Here is a 20,120-nt window from a genome sequence, read left to right as displayed (position 1 = left end):
TTCTGCATGGATTCCCTTTATTTTTACTGTGCTAGTTATTGCAATCAGGTTAATTCACATTTAGAAAGCAGACACCATCCAGTTGCACTGAAATCGATGATATTCATTTTACAATAACCACTTGTCCGGTGAACTGGAAAATCCAATCGAAAAGCATTAGTTTTGACTTTTTTCTGTTTTTTTTTTATTAATTTTATCTTTGTAATTACAAAAAAAATATAATAATAAAAAGAAAATTTCGGAAATATTACGATTGGCAAGCAATCACATCACAGCACAAGTAACGGCAAGTAAAAGCAAAATAAAAAAAACACCAAAAGAGGAGAATTTCCAAATGAAACCCAAAAAAAAGAACAGCTGAAGAAAACTGGCACCTATCGATATGACACAAGGAGTAACAGAGGACAGGAGCAGCAACGCAGGTCTCTCTACACACTAGGAATCAGAGGCACAAGCTTGTTTTTTTCATTTTTCCTTTCTGTTGATCAAAAATGCACTACTTGGAAGCAGGACAATAAAAAATACTTATAGCAGGACATTAAAAAATACTGAACGTAGAATACCTTTTTTTTATTTCTCTCTCTCTCTCTTTTGTAATATCTCCCATTAATATTCATTTCCAGCTACTCATAATAGCAGCGCCTCGTGGCCAAATCATTTGGAGTTTTACATCTGGGTTGCAAATGACACTTTGATTGGACGTCGTGTTCAAATGGTCCACCCCACTGCGTGCCCGGCCAGGCCCGGCCAGAGCTGGCGTCCCGCCGCGTCCCCTCACTGGGCGTGCTGACTCAGCGTGTGGTTCTGGAGAGGGGAGAGAAGAGGAGACATGAGGAGAGTCATAACGAGCCGGACGAGCCCCCCCCTCCGGCCCGGCTGGCCTGCTATTACAGCGCGTCGGCTCTGACGCACGCAGCGCGCCGCCACCGGCACCGGCAGCGCTGTGCGGGACCCGGGCTCGACCCAGGCGCGACCACAAGCTTCATTTTCCGCAAACCCCAGCACCAACATACGTGACCCTCAGTATTCCTAGGTTCTAGGTCCAAGGCTTCCTAAACAATTCTTCCCCCCCCTTAAGGATCCCATTCCGCATTCATGGCAGTCAGACGGACCCCAGGTCGCTGGAACAGAAACGGGTGTCGGACCGCTGAACCGGCCGAGCCCCGCGCAGGGCTGGAGAGTTAATTAACATGTTGGCTCCCTCAACAATTGTGGCTTCTAAGATTTTTATTTTCCACAAAGATTCTTTATGCGTTATTTTGGCTCAAATCCCGAATGCCCGTCGAGATAATGATAATGGCTGTAATAATAAGTAAAAAATAAATGCTTCTTTTTAAAAATCTGTTCTGAATGAATAATCCCTTATTGAGTTCCGTTTCAAGCACCACAAAATTCGCTGAGGATTAAACATGTTGTTTCGTTGATAAATATTTCTCTTCTCGCCTTATCTAAACGCACATATTTACATGATTGTTGGCAGCATCGTTGCAGTCAAAGCCAATTGTTCGTTTCTGTGCCCAGACTGAGATCTTCCAGCCTAGCAGTATTTTTCTCTAACAGATCTGTGCAAAGACATGCATCTAGAGAGCACTCCAGTGATGTACCTAATCTCTTAGGGAGCCACTGACCCCATTAACAGAACAATTCTCTTCCCCTTCCACAGAGGGTGCAGTGCCGCCTTCGGCCAGCAGAGGTCACACTTGCTTCTTCGTGTCGCGAATGAATCTACGGTTCAGAGTGAGATTCACTCTGACAGGCTAGTTCAACGCTGGAAACACTGCTGCTACATTTGTATCAACACAAATCCAGAAAAGGGGGACTTGATATGCAAAAATGCAGCCTTTGTGTTTTATCTACACCATCTTCTTTTGTCTTTTTGAAAGAGAACGCAGATGGAATGTAAACTTCTCCTGCCTTTCTGGGTTCATGGGGGCTCTGCTTGTGAAGTATTGATTGCTTTAGGAAACTGATTGTGAAGCAGTATTCCCAGGCTGCAGGAGTGATACTGCAGTGCTTGACACAGGACGCCCAGAAAACACTGGACACAAAAGCAAATGGGTCATTGAAAAAAAAGTTTCTAATAGTCATTTTAACTAAGCCATTAGTCTGACATTTTATCTTTTTTTTGCGCAGAAGTCCCTTCTCAGAGCCTTTCAGAAAGCACCCATCACATGAGTCGCATGGGAGGCGCCAGTGTGATAAAGAGGGGTCAACGTGAGCAGAAATAATGGCACACAGCTGACAGCTTGTGACTACGGCCCTTCGCAGTCGTCGACAAAAATTGGTTACGCACAAATGGTTAACACAAATCAATTCCATTTCTGAAGGGAAGGAAAATTTCTCCTGCTGTCGTCCACCAGGAGTCAAGACAGCTCTTGAAGCTGGCCAGCAGGACACATGGAACTATTGACCAGATACCCTCAAACATTCTGGATCCTGGTCAATGTCTATCTGCCTTAGCCTGACTGTAAACACTAGACCACGCCACGCGGAGCCAATACCCTCTTGCCGACAGCAAGGTTCAAGGTTCCACAGTGAAATTATTCAAATGTCTTAAGCTGCCAGCTCACGTTTGGGCTGTAGACAAAGGAGGGGTATTTTTACATTTTAACACTCTCTCAGAACTGGGAAGTCTGTCCAGAGACGTGCAGAACAGGCCTTTCACTGAGAAACTGCCCGACTCCCCACACTGCAACACGTCACAGAAACAGCCGCACGCGCCGAACCTACAAGCGCGCGCACACAAACACACACGCACGCACACTCGCAGGCGTGCAGCGCAGAGACGCACAGGTTCCTGTCAGGTCTGTTCATCTTAGTGCGTTGTGCTTGCAGCATCGATTAGCCCTCGCAGATCAATACCTCGACTGGTATGTGGCTCTGAATCTGATAATGACTCTCTCAATGTGACACCTCCCCTACACCGGTGTAATTGATATATTCTCCACGCCTAAAAGGAAAACGAATTACATTTTCTGTTGAACAAGCGCATCACGAATCCTCTGTTTAAGCCGAGAGGGTTGTTTGTGCATGCCAGCTGAGGGAACAGGAACCACTCATGATTCTAATCTTTTTTTAGAAAAAACAGATGTAGACATTATGGGGCAGCTAGGCTTGACTTAGTCTCTCATGACCTCACCAGACCTTTCTGTTCATCAGACACCCATCAGCACTGACCAGGACTTAATAAGCAAGCGTCACGATGGCGGACCCCCTGATGTCCAGCAGGGCTACAGTAATTCATCTAGATTAAAACCAAACCCCAGACCTGACTTAAATGAAGGGGTCCTTTTATCTCTAATTGTCACTTATCTGATGCCAAGATTACACAAAGTGTCATTTATAGCCACAGTGGTATCATCACGGTCTAAGCCTGCAGAACAGAAAGCATGGAGAGCAGATCTGCAAGAGACTGGGACCAGCGTCCCTCTCAGCCACAGGGCAGGGGGAGGCTGCTGGGAGAGGGCAGCAGCCTTGATTGAATTCTCTCCCGCAGATGAGCACAGCTCGCTCACTCTGGGCGAAACCTGGCGTTGTTTTCTTAAACTGGGAAGAAAACCAGGTGCCAGAAAGAAGGCTAAGTCCTTGCTTGGGGGAAAATTCCCTACTTGCATTCAAGACGCAGAGAATCGGAGACGCGAACAGAAGAAGAAATCTCAAATCTGCGTCGGAACAGCCTTTCCCAGGTAATGTCTGGGAAGGCTGTGCGCTGCCATGATGTCGGTCCCAGCCCAGCGTCCGAGCAGAGAGCGTGGCTCCAGCCTCCCGGCGTCCAGGAGATCTCTCAAGAGCGGGCCGACAGAGGTCCCGCAAGCTCTCCCTCCCCAGCACCTGCGACTTCCGGCTCGTCCTCTGCCCCCCCCTCTCGGGGGTCCAGCTGGGCCGGACTTGGCGCGGAGGACAGGAAGAGCCAGCGCAGGAGACGCTGAGGGCCGCGCGCACGAGCTGGCCCCCCTTCCCGCGGCGCGATATGAAGAATCACCTTTGCCGCCTGATGCACTCGGTGAGGGATTATTTTTAGAATGCTGACAGTCTTCCAAGGGTCTGAGACTAACAGATGGGCTGTCTTAAAGCCTCACACGCTCACCGGTTCTCACTCCTGAAAGACAGGAAACTCGCTCGGGAGTCGGTTACGAGCACACCCCCCCCCCCCCACGCCACCCCCACACTCCTGCACGCTGGCACTGGCCTGCCCGGCCCACTGTGGCGCTGGCGGTCAGACCGCGGGCAGGGCGGGCAGCCCAGCGGGCGGACAGGAAGCCCGAGAGGAGAGCCCTGGCAGTGTCCTTCAGCGAGACCTGCCTCATCGCCCACTCTCTGCCCCCCACGCCAGCCCCTCTCGCGCTCGCTCAGCGCACAAACAACAACAAAAACAGGCAGGCTGAGGTGCGATGAAGGCTAATGAGCAGCTTTTAAAACAAACCACTACAGAAGTCACGGGTGCCCTCATCCCCCACAGAAGCCATTCTCTGCTCTTGCTGCCTTCCCCCCGGACATGAAGGGGCTTCTCGGACAAACGGATCGGCAATAAAAAATAAATAACCATGATGATAAAAACAGCGCAGTGGCACTGTGGGTTGGAGAGCGACTGCGTGATTGCTAGCGTCTATTGCTGTTGGCTTGTGAGTGAAGTGCAGCTGTATTGGTATAATGGGGTAATAATCCTGGGTACTGCACTGAGGCAGTAATGGGCACGGGCAGACTGTGCAGCTGCAGGGCTCCAGCGCCGTGTCGGTACACAGAGCGTACCCCCTCCGCTCAGGCAGGTGTCCGTTCCTGGGCTCTCAGTGACCTGATCGAACACCTCCCTGGCTTCGCTGGTCGGCTGTAGTTGCCTGAAAGCTCTCAGGCAGACACGAAACAGGAAGTAAAACGGAGCCCCATGGGGATTGAGGTCAGGCCAGAGACCCCCGGCCACGGGCTGGGGCCTCCGCATTGCCTCACTTAGTGAGGAAGACACTGTTCCCACTGCAGCAGCTCCTGCGCCTTTAAAAGCGTGCTTGTGCAGCGCAGTGATTTTACCAGATCAATACTGCAGATTCTACCTGAGATGGCATGAGCTGGGACGCCGCAGCTAATTAATATAGCAGATTTGCTGTTCATCGATCACTTTCCCATCTCCAGTAATGACTTTCTCGTGATTGACTGGCGCGTCTCGTGGGGCCGCGCGCCTCCCGCCGTGCCCTTTGCCGTTCCGGAATCCTCCGCGCGCAGCCGCGGCGCCCGCTCGGATCCCGGAGACGCGGCGGCCTCCTGCAGCCAGACGGACAGGAGAGGCACCGAGGACCGGCCTGCGGACGGCTGATTAAAACACCTCGGGTCCCCTCGGCCTCCCAGAGCAGCACAGCGCAGCCCCGCACCGCAAAGGCAGCTGTCCGGAGGAGGGAAAGGGGAATCCGTATGCAATATCGGAGGAGCCGTCCTCAGCCAGGGCCCGGTCTGGAGTGAGGGAACAGGCCGAAGATGCACAGTCTGGCCGACGATGCACAGCCTGAATAAAGTGTCGTTTTCACAAATCGTGAAAAAACACGAGGCCATAACACAGGAAACGAGAGGAGGCCACCTCCTGCTCATCTGACTGCTTCTCAGCTGGCGGATGTACTATATAAACCGTTAACAGCACCTCGGAAATGGAAAATAGGCTGGAAGCTCACAAAGGCTTACACTGCATCAGAAATCTATATAGAAGAGCAGGATGATCATATGTATGTAGCCACACATGCAGGTGGTGCACATATTGCAGCTGGTGAATAAGAGATGTCGAATTAGCACAAATCTAGCTCGTACTATAAGGCAATGCAACAAATACGGTGCTGTTGCAGGGCTCCGGGTCTGAGCTGATCCCAGTCTGCTAATCAGAACAACTGCGCTTATTGTCACTCTGCCACAGCCCCTACTCACTGATCAACAGAGCTCCTCAGCAGCACAGGAAGCTGGTTGTCAACAGTTCCAAGTGGAAGGTAATCTGTTGAGGAGGTGTGATCACTGGGGGCCCCAGCAGAGGTCTGGGACATTGTGTGTGTTTGTTTGTGTGTGTGTGGGGGGGGGGGGGATAGGGGGTAATTTAAAAATGGTTCTGCTCAAAGTGAACCATCGTTTTTGCACAGGATGCACCAAACACGTAATGCAAAAAATGGTTTCTAGACATGAGATATTGCTGTGCATCCTGGTGTACAGGTGCATATTCACAGACTTGAGAGGCTGGATGAATGACAAAGGAAAGCAGGCGGGGGCGTGGTGCTCACACCTGTACTGCAGTAGAGGAAGCATGCGAGACAAAAACTGCTGTTACACTGACATGAGGACAGATGAAAGCTGAATTATTACTATTACTGTAGGTAGTACCAGCTATAGCAGTAGCCAAATGTACCTTAAGGTTCCTCATCTAATTTCATTACTAAGAAATACAAAACCTATCTGGTTTGTCCTGTGCTAAGACTGTCTGAAATAGGTCTGCCACGACTGTCTGGGAGCAGATGACTGCTAGGAAGGGGCGACTAAGCAGAGCGAGAGACTGATGGACTAGTTCACACTCTCCACTCCAGATAAGACACGGGCTTAATTGATAAATAATGAATGTGTCCGGGGAGAAGCTCTCTGCAGTGCTTCCAGGCCGGAGCACAGCCACGGCAGCACACAGCCCTGCAGTAAAGACCCAGTCAGCTCCCACGGCACAGAGCCCGCTCTCGAAAACGACATTGTGTTCTGCCCACAGTGGCCGGCACCTTTAAAACGCTCTGTAAATTACTGTGAGATAAGTTACAAAGACATACCTAATTTGCTGTGATGAATTGTGTGCATGCTTCGCTGATCAAAACTGCAGCTGAGACCTATTATATTTAATGATCTAGACATTTCTCGTGAAAACACTCAAGCATATACTGTTATGTCTGGAAAAGCGAGCGAGCTGAATTTTTTTTTTTGCTGTTTGCTTCCCCCCCCATACAGGTCGCTTTACCTGGGGATGACTGAGAGCCGCTTTCGGAGGCAGGGACTTGGAGCAAGGGGTCAGTCAAGGGTCCTGCCCGCCTCTTCAGGATCCCAGATCCAACCCAAAGACACAGACGCAACAAGAAAGACCAGCCTGTAGCCCCTGCAGTGCCTGTCTGAATCCTGACACCAGTCACTTCGGCACCAGAGTCACGCACAGCACCTCTGTCCTCGGTCCCGGACCTCTCTCCCCCAGGGATCTGCTCGACTCCCTGTCCTGATGAGCCCTGCCCTGGGACCCAGCTGGGGAATCGGGGGGAGGGGGGTTCCTGCGCATGCCTCCTGAACCCCAGTTTTTCAGCTCATAGGCCCGTCTCTAGTCCTGTACACTGAGGGGGCTCGTGGGGACCCAGGCCGGGCACTGCGGGACCCCACAGCTCCGAGTAGGGGGCCACGGGGAGGGAGGAAGGAACAGTCACATTCACTAGCAGCGCTGCTTCATTAGGGGTTGAGCAGCCGTGTCCAGATTCAGGTCACAGTAGAGGGGGGTAGGAAATTGAGAGCATGGGGCATCTTTCTCACTTCACCTTTGAGGCAGGACAACAAAGATCTGAGATTAACCATCCAGAGAGCGTTAAATACTTAAAGGAAGCAACAGAGTCAGTTTATCTGTCATATGCACAAGTGCAATGAAATGCTAATGCTTCCATACATGTTTATTTTAGGTTCCTGGGCACGGAGTTTGAGGGCCCGGATCTCGGGTGATTCGCAATGGAAGTCCAAGTGCAGTTTCTACATACCGAAGTCCTGACAGCTAGCATGCATCAATGCATCAAAAGAAGCAGTAATAAAAGAATCAGGCCCATAATCAGGTTGACCATAATCACAGCACCTCATTTTGGGATCTGCTGTCACAACCATGAACGGGAGCAGCACATTAGCACCAGATGCCAGAGGCAGAGGGGAAAGAAGAAAACGAATGCCCTCACTGGATTGTGGAGTAATGTCTGGGGCCTCTTGGACATGCAGGGCTGCAAAGAGGAAGGAAGATGTCCATATTTGCCGTCTCCCAAGTGTGCCCACCCCTTGAAAATTCAGATTGGGTCGTTGGGGGGGGGCGGTGCGAGTCGAAAACTCAAAATTAAAAAAACAACAACAAACACAACCAACCCAGCTGCCGCCTGTATTTAAATATTTACAGGCGGTATCAGAAATCATGCACAAACATGCAAATAAAGACACAGGAGCTGGGGAGAAGGCTTAGGCCCCTGGAGGACAGCATTACAGCATTAAAATCAGCAAAGTGAAAAGATCAGCCATCCTCTCTCTGAGTGACAGCACAACACAAGGGGTACCGGCCTAGGGAATTGCACCAGACAAATAAAGCAGTCTCTCCGAAGTTTAGACAAAGCGCAGATTACAAATCCATAAGGCAGGGTTTAATGGTACTGATCATGCAGAAGGCATCATTTATTTACTGCGGTACGTCTGCAGTATTTATGCTGCACTGGAGAGAAGGGGTAAAATATGCATGGGGCTTCGGTACTACCCACTGAAGCAAACGAGAAAACCGCAGGCAGCGACGCACCAGGAGAAAGGCCCTCCTGGAACACTGCTCTGGCTGACATTGTTGTTTTTTTTTCCAAGGAGAAGAGAGACCCAGGAGGGCTCTTCCTTCGCGTTTCCTATCCCCGTCACAGAGCATGGGAAATGCACAAAAGCACCTACAGCGTCTCGGCTCCAGCTCTACTCCTGCCTCGGCCCCCAGCAGAGCGGGTGCTGCCGTTTGCCTCCGCTGCAACAAAGGACTTGCGCCTAACTCCTGCGTTCCGTACGGCGGCCGCTGACCCAGTTCGGACGTTGTGAGCAGAGGACCCAGGACAGCGGGAAGGGTTTTTTTGCTGCAGATTGCAAAAGACCGTTTCGGAAGGTGCCCGCAGCGCGCCTGCTGGTAAATGAACTTCCTGTCCATATGCCAACGAGCTCCTGCTCTTGATCACTGTCATGGTGGAGGGTGGCTCTCAGCGGTCGGCTGCAGGGATGTAGGTCACGGCTGGTAATGGGAGCCATGGATCTTTCCCAGCAATGAGCCTCTCTGCCCAGCCTCCCGACTGACGGGCAGGGCTTTGGGGGTGAGGCCCCCCTCCCCTCCAGAGCGAATCCCACCACGGCCCGCCCGTTCCACAGCCAGATTTCAGAAAGGAGGGAAGCAGTCCCTTTCTTAGGAGGATTTCAGACGAGCTTCCCGATGATGTGAACATTCAATCAAGGCTCTTGTTCTGACACCACGCAATGCCCCGCTGTCCAGGGAAGGGCACAGCCCTATCAACCAGGATTCAGGTCTTCTCCGTTTCTGCTCTGGCCTCTGCTAGACTGGAATGGAGGCAGTAAGTAGTAGTTGTGTTTTTTTTTAAAAAACCCAACACTCCGAAAAGGAGGCCCTGCTGACGGATCCAGCAGCTCAGGAAGCAGTGCGTTGTGGGCTGGGGGGGGCTCCTCGCTCTCCCAGTCCCCTGGAGCTGGGGGCTCAGACAGGCCGTGGCGGAGAGTGTCAGAGGCTCGTGTCGGGGCCCCCCGGGAGCCGCTGGGATGAAAGAAGCCGTGACAAACTTTCACAACGGTGCGGGGAAACAGAATAGGCAGGCGCGTCAGGAGACCCTAATTACACCGCTCTTATCTGGGGGAGTACGAACACAGCTTCCATTAACCTGAGATTAGAACGGCTGAGCGGCGAAGCAGCCAGCTTCCTTTCGAAATGACAGTACGCGCTCCACTGGCACACACACACTGGTCACCACGACAGCGCCTTGGTGAGGAGGCAGAACAGGAGAGGCCCAGGACTACAAGCGGAGATGATTACCACACAGCAGCCAGCTGCCCTGGCAAAGGGGGGGTTCAATATTTGAGCGAGAAAAACACCCCATGGCACCGGTCCGCGCCGGCCGAACGAGGAGGCTGACCGCCACGCTGGCTTCTCGGAGAGACACCTGAAACGGTCAGCACCGGGACACAGCCGGGAGGCCGCCATCACCTCGGCAACAGGGAAACACAGGCGGGCTCTTGTAGTGACCTGCACACCAGGTGTGCTCACGGTGTAGATCACAGAGCAGTACACAGGCAGCAGCTCAGCAAGGTTTCTCGGGTTCGCTTCTGGAGTCCAGTGTTAATCGCAAATACCACTGTTATCCTGGATCCAGTAACTACACGTGATCCGGGCTCCAGGCTGTAGACCTGGAATAAGTTGCAGGTTCAAGTACCTGCTCTGCAGGATCAGACTATTTCTGCTAGGGCAGATTCTTACCAGACCTGCTCAATGCAAAACTTAATGAATACATGACCCTCTCACGTGTCTGAGCGGAAACTATCCGTTAAATCCTGATACTGGCACACAGAAGTGCAACTTGAGGACAATCTCAGCATCCTGCTCAGAAGATCACAATGTAATGAGCTACATGCAGTGCCTCGTTCCGGGGAACAGCTCCTATAAGAATACCCAGCTGCAGGCACCAATGAAAGTGGCGCTTGTAAATATTCGAACCCTTGGTGCATGGGCATGAACAGGGTGCAGACTGTATGATATTTCTTTCATGGCAAGAAATATGGAATGACTGCAGTATGTTTTCTGTGTTAATACAGTACAAAAAAAATATTGAAGATTTTAAATGGATTTTTCCCCTCCACTAGCGTTAATGGACAAAAAGAAACAAATGCAACTCCCTACAAATTTCCATTTATTTCAGAGGGGTCCTTCCCTGACAGGCCTCCTGTTGTAAGCGGAGATGATTACAAAACCACGGCCAGCAGCCCTGGCAGGGGGCTAAATTGATTAGCCCAGCGACAGAATCAGTCACTGCGCTGATCGTTACTTGCACAGGGAGCTTCGTCATTAGGAGGGGGTATTAATTAGACCCGTTAACCTCTGTATTGTGATGCACAGGGTCACTTAGCTGAATTTGTTTCAGGACGAAGGCTACTATACATCACTTCACTCCTCTCTCCTCCTAAGTTTCCCCCACGATGAAACATGTATCATCGGAATCGGTCCGCTGTGCAAGACCAGCCATTTCTGCCACTGCGGATTCCTACCAGACCCGCTCAATGAAAAACTGAATACATGCCCTGCTCACGTGTCCGAGTGGTCCTAGAGAGACCCTAGCCTGAAATCTCAATACTCTCACACAGGAGAGAAACCCGGAGACAGTCTTGGCATTCTGCTCAGATGTTCCCAACAGTAGTGAGCTACATACTGTACCAACGCACAGGTGAATGTGTTTAAAAAATCATTTTAGAGCAGCAATGATTCATTTCGATAAGAGATGACCTTTTTAAAAAAAAATTCTCGAGCATTGCCTCATTTAACTGAAATCACTGGGCATATCAGATAAACTATGCTGTGGCTGTGGCTGTATGTTTGGTTATAAAACAGAGTCCGCAGTCGCAGCTGTGACGCAGTTGTGGAACGGGTGAGCACGCAAGCCGGGGTGTCCCTGCTTCGAGCTTGGGTACACAGACCCCGAGAGGCGACGCACCTGCAGCTCTGTTTGGAAGAAGAACTTCTGTGGACACTGGGAGCAGTCGTAGATCTTGTCCTCCTGTCCGTGGACAGCGAAGATGTGCTGCTGCAGCTTATTGGCCTGCACAAAGACTGCGGGAGAGAAACACAGGACCCCGTCACCATACTGAGAGACGGACAGGGCGTCTGGAGTAATATCCAACCATGCAGCTGAGAGGAAGATGGTACTGCTACAGTAACTCGGAGCCCAGCCGACTGTAGTGTTTCTGAATGGCAGCGGAGGGGGACAGGCTGTCCCAGTCTGATGCCATTACCAGCACACTGAGCGCGATTCCCACCAGACCCCGTGATATTTATCAATAAATCATCCTTTTATTCCTTCTTCTCTCTCCCTCTCCGTTTCTTTCTTTTTTTTTGTTTCAGTAAATTTAGTTTGCAATGTGGAAAGCATAAATTATTTAACTTCCCCAATACTGACGCTTCACTTATTTATGACCACCCTGGAATACAACAAAACTTTAAAAGAGCTTCATCTCCCAGCAGAGAGAGAGAGAGAGAGAGAGAAAGAACAAAACTAAAGAGCAGCCGTGTCTGTGGTGCAGGGGAGCCGGAGAGACGCAGTGGGGACTGAGCAGAGGTTGAGTAGCACAGACGTGGGGACTGACTGACAGGCCTCAGCCTGCAGTATGGCCCGGGGTGGGGTTACAGGGCAGACCCCAGGTGACATCAGGGTATTGCGACACAGGTACAGGGCCAGTCGTTCATCATCATCATCATCATCATCTTGATTTATGAACAGGATCATTTAACTTGGCTAGATGGACAGATCAGCCCAGTGCAGTGCTCATGTAGACTGGTGGTTGAACAAAATCAATAAAACTGGCAGTACAGAGCTTGTCGCTTTGGAAAGGGTTATGAGAGAGCTGGCATTTTTTGAAATGTCAGCAACCGGGCGTCTCCTGCCTGTAGCTGCTCCTGTCTTTGATCCTCTCCGTGCCCCTTTCTCTCTTAAAAGCTTTGAGGACCAACAATAGAGCCGCATGGCTCTCATGCTCTAGGAGCAAGACGAGCTAAATCTTCAACCTCTTGCCAAACACAGCTGAAAGATTTCCACTTCCCAGCGGCTGTACCTGTAGCTCTCTTGAATCAGGCTTGCCCCAGTGTGTCATGCATGTGTTGCAGAGCTGTTTCAGTCAGCAGAGTCAGACATTTCACTGTGGACCAGGACTTCGCAGTAGCCAGCCCTCCAGCAGCCTTTGCTGCTCGTTACTCAGTTCAATTAAGCAGTAATGGAGCTGACAGCAGGGGAGCCTTGACATGTCAAGGACAGGGCGGGGGGGGCATGCTGGGAAGCCCAGGTAGACTCTGAAGACATGCTCAAGTGATACAGAGCGCTGTGATCATCCCTCGTGGAGGCGGAGCTGGTATTAAACACCCACGTGCAACCCGCCCCAGCATCCTCACCTGTGAAGCAGACTGGGCACTTGAATGTGCCTCCCATCCCCTCGAAGCTATGCTCGATCAGGTGGCACAGGAGCTTCGCCGGAGAGTCAAACATCTGGTTGCACAGCTTGCACTCGTGATTGATTCCTTCCTCTGCAAAAGTTCAAATGACACAACTTGTTACCAACATGGAGGATGAGGGTGGGGGAGAGAGGGAGAGAGAGAGAGAGAGGGAAGGGAGGAGGGGGTCCCCCACTCAAACAGTTGAACCGGAGGGACAGAGGCAGACCGACGCTGCACCGCCACTGCCTCCCTGCTTGTCCACTGTCCAGCAGCAAGAATCTTTACATCACGCACCAACGCTGGCACGCCAGTTTTTGCACCGCGCCAGCGTGCTTAACTCGCCACCACAAAAACAAACAAAGCGCTGGCTTATACTTTCACAGCATCTCCTTGCTGCCTGGAGGCAATCTGTTGCAGCCCCACACCAATCAAGAGGCCCTGGCGATGCGCTGGCAGCGCACTGAACAACACTACCCTTCGGAGCACCCTTTAAAGTGTCTCTGCAGTATTGCCACAATCGCTATGATCCCTGAATAGGACCGTGTGACAGGCACGCAGCAGCAGCAGCGGTCACAATCAAGCACTCTCTCAGCCAGGATTATTAAGCAGGCTACACATTATTGCATATCCACAGGTCCCTGGGATGGGGGAGGGGGGGAATTTCTGCAGGAGTGCATAACCAGGCAGGGCAGCCATGACACGCTCGGTGCCCCCCGATTCTGTCTCCGGCTTCCTCAGACGTCCCTGGCAGTAATTGCCGGACAGCTCCTGGAATGCGGACTATCTTCCCTCATCATCGCACTGTGGCCGGCTATTTTAAGACCCACAAATGACATCACCCGCTCCCCTAAGAGATGAAAGGGACATTGTGCAGCCCTGCCGCGCAGTGGTGTGCTCTTATCGTGCGTGCCACAGAAGACCGAGAGGCTGCTTTCGGCCCGATTAGATCGCCACCCCCACCTCTCTCAATCGCAGGGTCCCAGGACTTTGCTAGTTTTCTTTTTCTCCCCTTTTCCTTTAAAAAAAAACACCACCACCACCTTCTTCGGGTCCTGCTGGGGTGTGCCAGGCCAGGCGGGGTTAATAAAGTCTTCAATCAAACTTGCTAGCCCACTGAGTCCGCTGGGCTTTTCTGTTGCCTTGATTGAACCCGATCTAGGCTTAATCTGAAAGCTACCACACAAGCAGGCTAATCCCTGCTTGAATAGTTATAGCAAATGAATTCAAAGAGAAAAGAAGGTGAGGGGGGAGGGAGGAAGATGGCGGGGGGGGGGGGACAATAATTTTTTTTGCAATCTAAGGCTTTGAATACTCAGTACTGACAAGATAAGACTGTACAGCAGCGCGCAAGTGGCCCCGAAGACGCCCCAAGCCAGAACGCAGGTCAGAGCCCTGGGGTGCTGTTCTCAGGTGGCCCCAGAGCCAGGTGCCGCGCTGGCGCGAGAGAGCGGGGGCAGCGGGCAGTGATTACAGAGGGGGGGAGCCTGCGTGTACATCTCTCTGCCTTCCCTCCACCCCTCTCTTTTGTTTAAAAAAAAGAACACAAGCCCTATCCTTTTAATAAATTCCACAATTTTACACCTGTTTCCATCAGTGAAATTACAGGGGCGCTCGGTCGCTCTCCTCTTCCCCGCGATACTGTATGGCTGATCGGTTGGATGCCGTCAGCTTTAAGCCTTGTCAGGCACAAAGTGGAGGTGCTCGTTTTGTGTAGAAGCGTCATGGGGAGATGATAGTATCCTGTATCGTCCTGCCTGCCTACTTTTGTCTCAGAGCATTTGATCCCTGGCAGACACACAATCATTTCCATCCTGTCCCTGGGGAAGGTCTGCAGGGAGGAGAGGTGATTATCGCAGAGCTGAAGGTGAAACCTGGGTAGTGTCAAACTTCGAGCGAGGAAAACTCTTCTCTTTCCTCCTCGATTCAGAGAGGTTTTTTTCGGGGGGCTTTCTCATTCTGTAATGTTGCCTGACACCACTGCAGGCTGCAAAATTCGGGCAATGAAATTCTCCAAACAAAGGCCCAAGTAAAACCCACGGAAACGTTTGCAAACAAATGTTGAATATTTTTTCAGGTGAAATAAGAAAAATATAAAAAAAACAACATGTTTGATACGATGATCATTTAGGACCTGCGTTTTAACTTGCACGCAAGCAGGCAGAAATCTTGGTTTCATTCTCAATGTTTTGCCAGCTTGGCTCTCCTCTTTAACTCCTGTGCCAGCATGGGAGGGGGGGCTGGACTGTGTGCTGTCAAGACGTCTGCCATTTTGCACACAGCGAGCCCCTCAGAGCCCACAGGGGGGTTCAGTTTGGATGGAGGAGTGACGCAGCTCTCGCTGAGAGCACTGCAGCATTGCAGTCACCCAGGAAGCCACAGGAGGCGCTGTTTGGCAGCAAGCTAGGGGACAGCTGAAGCCGAGCTCGTAGCGGTGAACTCCAGGACTCAGTCTGTCCTCCAGATGAGTGTCTTTACTGCTCGGGCCACGTAGGAGCCTCCTCACGCTCCAGGCTTCAGCATCCGAATGCTGCACGTGCGATGGCGGCGATTCTTCGCACAAAGAGACGCGCACGCGAGGTGCCGAGGCCGACGGCGGCAGACTCCTTCCAGACGCTGCCAGGCAAGATCTGGGGGTCCACTGGCTGCTACAGACGAGCAAGACCGGAAACGCAGCCCTCCTTGTCAGAAAACCGCCCTCCCCAACTCTGCACGGATGGCGAGTGGCACCGAGCAGCACCAGGAGGCTGTGCCACAGGGCTTCTTGCAGGAGCTGCCCTCCCTACCCCCCCCGTCTTATCGCAGACCGTGATTCCCGGGGGCGAGGGGGCGGTGGTGCTGGTGGTGGTCTCAAAGCTGCTGGAACCCAGTGGGTATACAGAGCACAGGGGGACAAGGGGAGCCTTTAACTGTGTTTGGAAAAGCAAACCCACAGCCCCTCCAAAGGTACGCACTGTCTTAACTGAGAAACGGACTGGGGCCCCGGCACGTCCGCGGAATAACTGATGAGGGCTTCCCGCGAGCGGGAGCAGAGACGGGAAGTAAAGGGATGCGTGAACTCCTTTATTTATTATTGCAATTTGTTATTCCACTAACTCCACCAGCACAGAGTCTTATTTTGCAAAAACATTGGTGCTATTTCTCGGATATACTTCAAGCTAATTAATCTGGGGGGACCAGGTGGCGCCCAGCTCGGGGCCCCCAGGGACAGCCTGCAAGAGCCGCCCCGCTGACTGGGGGACCCTCAGCCCCTCTCCCCCGCGGCACGCGGAGAGACACAAATGAGCTCCGCTGGTCTTAACACAGGTCCCCGGGGACACAGGCACTCCTGAAATACTGCTCTTACAATTAGGTTCAATCTGAGCCCTTCGCCTGCCTGCGATTGATGGCACAGACAAGGAGAGCAGCACCTGGGGAGGAGGAGGAGGAGGAGGTGGGGGGCGGGGGGGGGACCGAGGGGGTTCCTTTGGGGGCGAGTTCAAGGTGTGTTGCTATGGCAACGCGGCGCGAAAGCTCAGCGCTGCAGTTGACCCATGGTGGGGGTAGCAATGTGGGCCAAAGCACGCACTGCTGGAACACGAGTGGCGAAAGCTGTTCTCTCCCTCTCGCTGCCGGTTGGGTTGGCTTCCCTTACTTTCTCCTTATTTTTGAAGCTAAAAGCTGAAATCCGCGAGTAGCGAAACAAAACGGATACCATCGCCGCAACAACCCCACCACCCCACCCCACCCCCCAGCTCCTCGCTTCTCACGCGTTCGCGATTGACTCCAGTAAATATTTCCGGAGAGCGGCCTCGGCTGCCAGTGAGATGGAGTCTCCGGCTCCAGATATTTTTGGCAAGTGTCAATGGCATATGGAGCTGACCAGCTTGGAATCTCCTATCAGATTACATAACAGTGGGACGCTGGATCCTTACACCCATAGAAACCGACCTTCACGAACACAAACACACTCGGCTTCCAAACACCCTGCTCTCCTTCCCTCTCCCTCTCTTTCCTTCTCCTCCTACACCACGAGGCCCTCTGAGAGAGGGAAACGGACAGCCCAAGCTGGTGGTGTGTGGGGAGCACTGCCAGAGTTTTAAAGACTCCCGTCCTGACTGCTGCAGCTCCAGCTCTGAGATTGCAATCCTCTCTGGTCCGTTTCCAGCTCTGGGGTCGGCTGCCCTGCCCCAGAGCCAGCAGAGGACGCCCTTAACACAGACCCTCTTCCCCCATTTCTCCTCTCGCCGGTTCATTGCGCAGGGTGTGATCAGAAGTTCGGCTGAAAACCTTTATCCTGTCTCTCCCTCTAAGAAACGCCCGCCCCCCTTGTTTATCCTCAAATGTCCCGAAAAGGACTAGAGCGGACTAGGTCTTGGTTATTTAACTACACCCCAGATTTATTCATTTGCTATTTTTTCTAACTGCTCTCAGTTCCAGGTATTTAACGACAAAATGTCATTTGTAACCTAACGTTTTTAGACCTGCTAACAGTAGATAATTAAATCATTAGTTCATTTAAGATCTCAGTTGAACAATTTGGGCCTGGGAAGTCCTGGACTAGAGATAATTGGAATAGCTTGTTGGAATAAACTAGGATACACTTAGGAACAAGATATTCCTCACATCTGTGTGGACACCACATTGGGGCCAATTTTACAGCCACAGATGGGAAATTTCAACCTACTAACTACTTCACTGCAAAATGATGGCAAGCTGTTAATAACAGAACAAACTAGTTTCATCATAACGAAATACCCTTTTGAGGTGAGTCTTGTTCTTTCTTTGTTGCCCTTAGACTCAGGGCAAATATACCGGCAGTTCTCCCTTTTGCTAAGATGTAACTTTTAATGAACCTGTGGCCCAGCAGAGTGCAGCCCCCTGCCCCCAGTCGGCCCACATCAGTACCAAGAAACCGAAATCTCAATTCGGCTGCTGAGCCGGCCATGTGTGGGCCGGGTGCTCTCTGCCTCGGCAAGAACAGGGTCCCTGAGGGTCGGACCCTCAGGCCTGTCTGCGGCACTTGTCTGCACTCTGCAGTTCAACATCCAGCAGCACGAAAGCTACAGTCCCCAGGTGACACTGGGCACCGCAGGGGAGGGACTGTAGCATTGTGGGACTGTATCCAGCAATGCCCATCTGTATAACAAGTGAAGAAAGAGCTGGAAAGGGAGGTTTGCTGACTCCTGGCTCCTCTCTTTCCTACCAGGAAGTGGTTAAGTGTGCTCTCGGGTGTGTAGGACTAGCAGGACAGGACAACAGGGCCTTCCACTGGACTCGCTCAGCAAGGAAGGAACTGCGAAAAGCCAGCATCTCACAAGAGCCCTCACGCACACATACACACACTGTTCCAAACTATTGCGTTTCATATAATCTATGCAAAGATATTTGTGTTTTGAATGTTAATTTAACATTCAAAAGTGTCCGTGGGGGAATTGGCCTAATCAGCACACCAATAAACTCGCAAATGACTCAAGTCTTTATAAGCTTGTTAAGGACAAATCTCTCCCTCAGCTTCTATTTGCTTCGAGTGCAAATGCTTTCTCTTCTCCTCCATCCGCACTTCAATGGCGCGTCTGAGGTGCAGGCCCGAACGATAACGCCAGGCTCCGTGCCACAGACGCCCGCGACAGAAAAAAAGGGCATTTTTTGATGCTGTTGTTGTTGTATACCACGGGCTTGCAATGTAGGTGCCAAGGCAAAAAGGAAACTCGGTCCTGCTGCAGCCCAGCACATGAATGGAGTAAATACCAGAGGGGCGGCACAGCAAACACCAGCCGCCCAGAGCTCTGGAGAGAGAAAGGGCTCTGGACTAATTATATATAAATATAGACATAGTGCACTCATTGTGGCTGCCAGTCAGGAAGACTGTGGGGCTCGAAAGGACCGGCCGGCTCTTGCTCAACACCCCCCACCTCCCCGTTTCTGATTGGCCGTCGGTAGGAGGCAGCCCTCCCAGTGCACAGCAGCGCGCGTCATCCCAGGATTCGCGCCGTGCCTTGTCACTGGCCAGAGACTCCTGACAAGAGCCTCCCACAGGGACAGGAAGAGCCCCCCGATAGAGGGCCCGACAGCACAGCGGGACGCAGCAGGAAGAGGAGGAGAAGGAAGGCGTGGAGGCCACAGGAGAGGAAGGAGCACGTCTTGGATGGGACCTGCGCTGCACAGGTCGCAAAGACCGCAGAGAAAACGGGCTTCGTGCAGAAGACTGGGGCCGACCGGCAGTGTCTCATCGGTCGATGAGTAAAGAGGGGAGACGAGGGGCGCTTTGGGAAAGGAAGGGTGCCGTGCCGGAGAGCACAGTCCACACACAGTCCTCGTGGCCGCAGGGCTGCCGAGCCCGGAAGATGACGTCACACAGCAACAGGAGGAAACAGCATCCCCTGAACAGCCTCGGAGACTCTCGGGGATGTTTGAAAAACAAAGCAGTATAAGAACTTGGAAAGGAGAGGTGGCCATTCAGCCCTCGCTAGCAGTTAATTAATCCAAGGAATTCATCCCTCATTTATTCAGAATGGAGAACATTGTACAGAGTGCTGCTCATTAAAAAAAAACTGAAGCCAATCACAGCTCCAGGAAGATAGTTTGAACACTCTGTTCTAAGAGTTGCCTGTTCTTCTCATATGATGTCAAACTGGAAGAGCTCTGCAAGGACAGAGAGGCTGTTTCTGATGCTGGAACAGAAGCAGCACAGCCCACAGGGCCTGGACAGTTCAAGGTGAAATGAGGTCCATTTCAGAGCCCATTTCAACTTTTAATGGGCTTGCACATTCATAAACCACAGATTGTTAATTACGGCCCAAACAGCAATTACTCTGCTCATGAATTTTTCTAACTCAATACTGGACTGGATTTTAAGCGAGGGCCAGATTTGTGCTTAGTGTTATTGCATTTGAGGTTTGGCACTGGACAGCGATACCAGCACGGCACTTGGCCTTTCAGGCAGTGGAACGATGAGCAAAGAACCAACCCATCCTGCTGGCGAATTATTCTTCAATTTGCACAAGCCGAAGATAAATGAGCAGCCCTGATAGACATACGCCTGTCCCCCCCCCCCTTCAGTCTCGTCTCTCTGCCTACACCCCCTCTTCCACTGCACTGTCTGTACCCCCTTTCCAGTTCCACTTGACCCTCACCCCTCAGGAGCGGAGAGATCAGCCCACAGCTGCACCCCGACATCCTTTCAGAGTGTGTT

The 20,120-nt window shown here is 51.8% G+C and overlaps 1 protein-coding gene across 5 annotated transcripts in view; it reads right to left on the bottom strand.

The window, feature by feature from the left end:
- znf423 (zinc finger protein 423) overlaps positions 1 to 20,120 on the bottom strand; it is a 130,321-nt gene continuing 110,201 nt past the window's right edge. For all 5 annotated transcript variants that reach the window (XM_088613925.1, XM_088613926.1, XM_088613929.1 and 2 more), the window contains 3 exons: positions 12,908 to 13,039; positions 11,460 to 11,575; positions 1 to 804 (listed from right to left, as the gene is read on the bottom strand). In XM_088613925.1, coding sequence (XP_088470051.1) covers positions 775 to 804; positions 11,460 to 11,575; positions 12,908 to 13,039 — 278 coding nt within the window. In that variant the 3' untranslated portion in view covers positions 1 to 774. The remainder of the gene's footprint in view (positions 805 to 11,459; positions 11,576 to 12,907; positions 13,040 to 20,120) is intronic.

This window comes from Lepisosteus platostomus, chromosome 20 (genome assembly GCF_059453375.1).
Source record: "Lepisosteus platostomus isolate fLepPlt1 chromosome 20, fLepPlt1.hap1, whole genome shotgun sequence".
Taxonomy (NCBI): Eukaryota; Metazoa; Chordata; class Actinopteri; order Semionotiformes; family Lepisosteidae; genus Lepisosteus; species Lepisosteus platostomus.
This window is presented reverse-complemented; position numbering and strand designations above follow the sequence as displayed.